This window comes from Eurypyga helias, unplaced genomic scaffold, assembly GCF_000690775.1.
Source record: "Eurypyga helias isolate BGI_N326 unplaced genomic scaffold, ASM69077v1 scaffold24662, whole genome shotgun sequence".
NCBI classification, from domain to species: domain Eukaryota; kingdom Metazoa; phylum Chordata; class Aves; order Eurypygiformes; family Eurypygidae; genus Eurypyga; species Eurypyga helias.
Genome location: NW_010238209.1, coordinates 3,620 through 4,098, shown reverse-complemented (window position 1 = coordinate 4,098; position 479 = coordinate 3,620). Strand labels below are relative to the sequence as shown.

The following is a 479-nucleotide window of genomic DNA, read 5'->3' as shown; positions in this document are numbered from 1 at the left end:
AGGGTGTTGCTGGAGCAGAGCGAGGTTCCCTGCCCCAGGGCACTGGCAGAGCTGGGCAGTGGCTGCAGACAGCAGAAACTGTGCCTCCCCCTGCATCCAGGCTGGCACAGCAGAGGGGCAGGCACCTTCTTCTCCAGCGACGAGAGGAGATGGTTGACAGTGGATATCTTGTTGAGGAGCAGCTCGAGGTCGGGATCGCTGGTCAGGAGACCCTGAGGGGAAGGACGGACATTTTTGGGGCAACACTGTGGCACTGGATCGGTGGATTCCTTCCTGCAGGTCCAGGTCACTCCCTGAGACATGGGGGACTCTGGGGTGGATGGGAGCAGATGGCAGTGGACCCCTGGGTCCCAGGGGAAACTGCTTCCCCTGCCACTGCATTCTTAACCAGGTGTAGGAACGAGTCCTGGGGCCACGGGGAGCCAGGTCCCCTCTGCTGCCTGTGGGGACGCCAGCCCACACAGCACCTAGGGACCACT

The 479-nt window shown here is 62.4% G+C and overlaps 1 protein-coding gene across 1 annotated transcript in view; it reads right to left on the bottom strand.

The window, feature by feature from the left end:
- INPPL1 (inositol polyphosphate phosphatase-like 1) overlaps positions 1-479 on the bottom strand; it is a gene marked incomplete at both ends in the record, with an annotated part of 10,142 nt that overhangs the window by 6,351 nt on the left and 3,312 nt on the right. Inside the window, 1 exon segment of the mRNA XM_010147786.1 lies at positions 126-212. Within this exon segment, the coding sequence (XP_010146088.1) occupies positions 126-212 (87 nt within the window).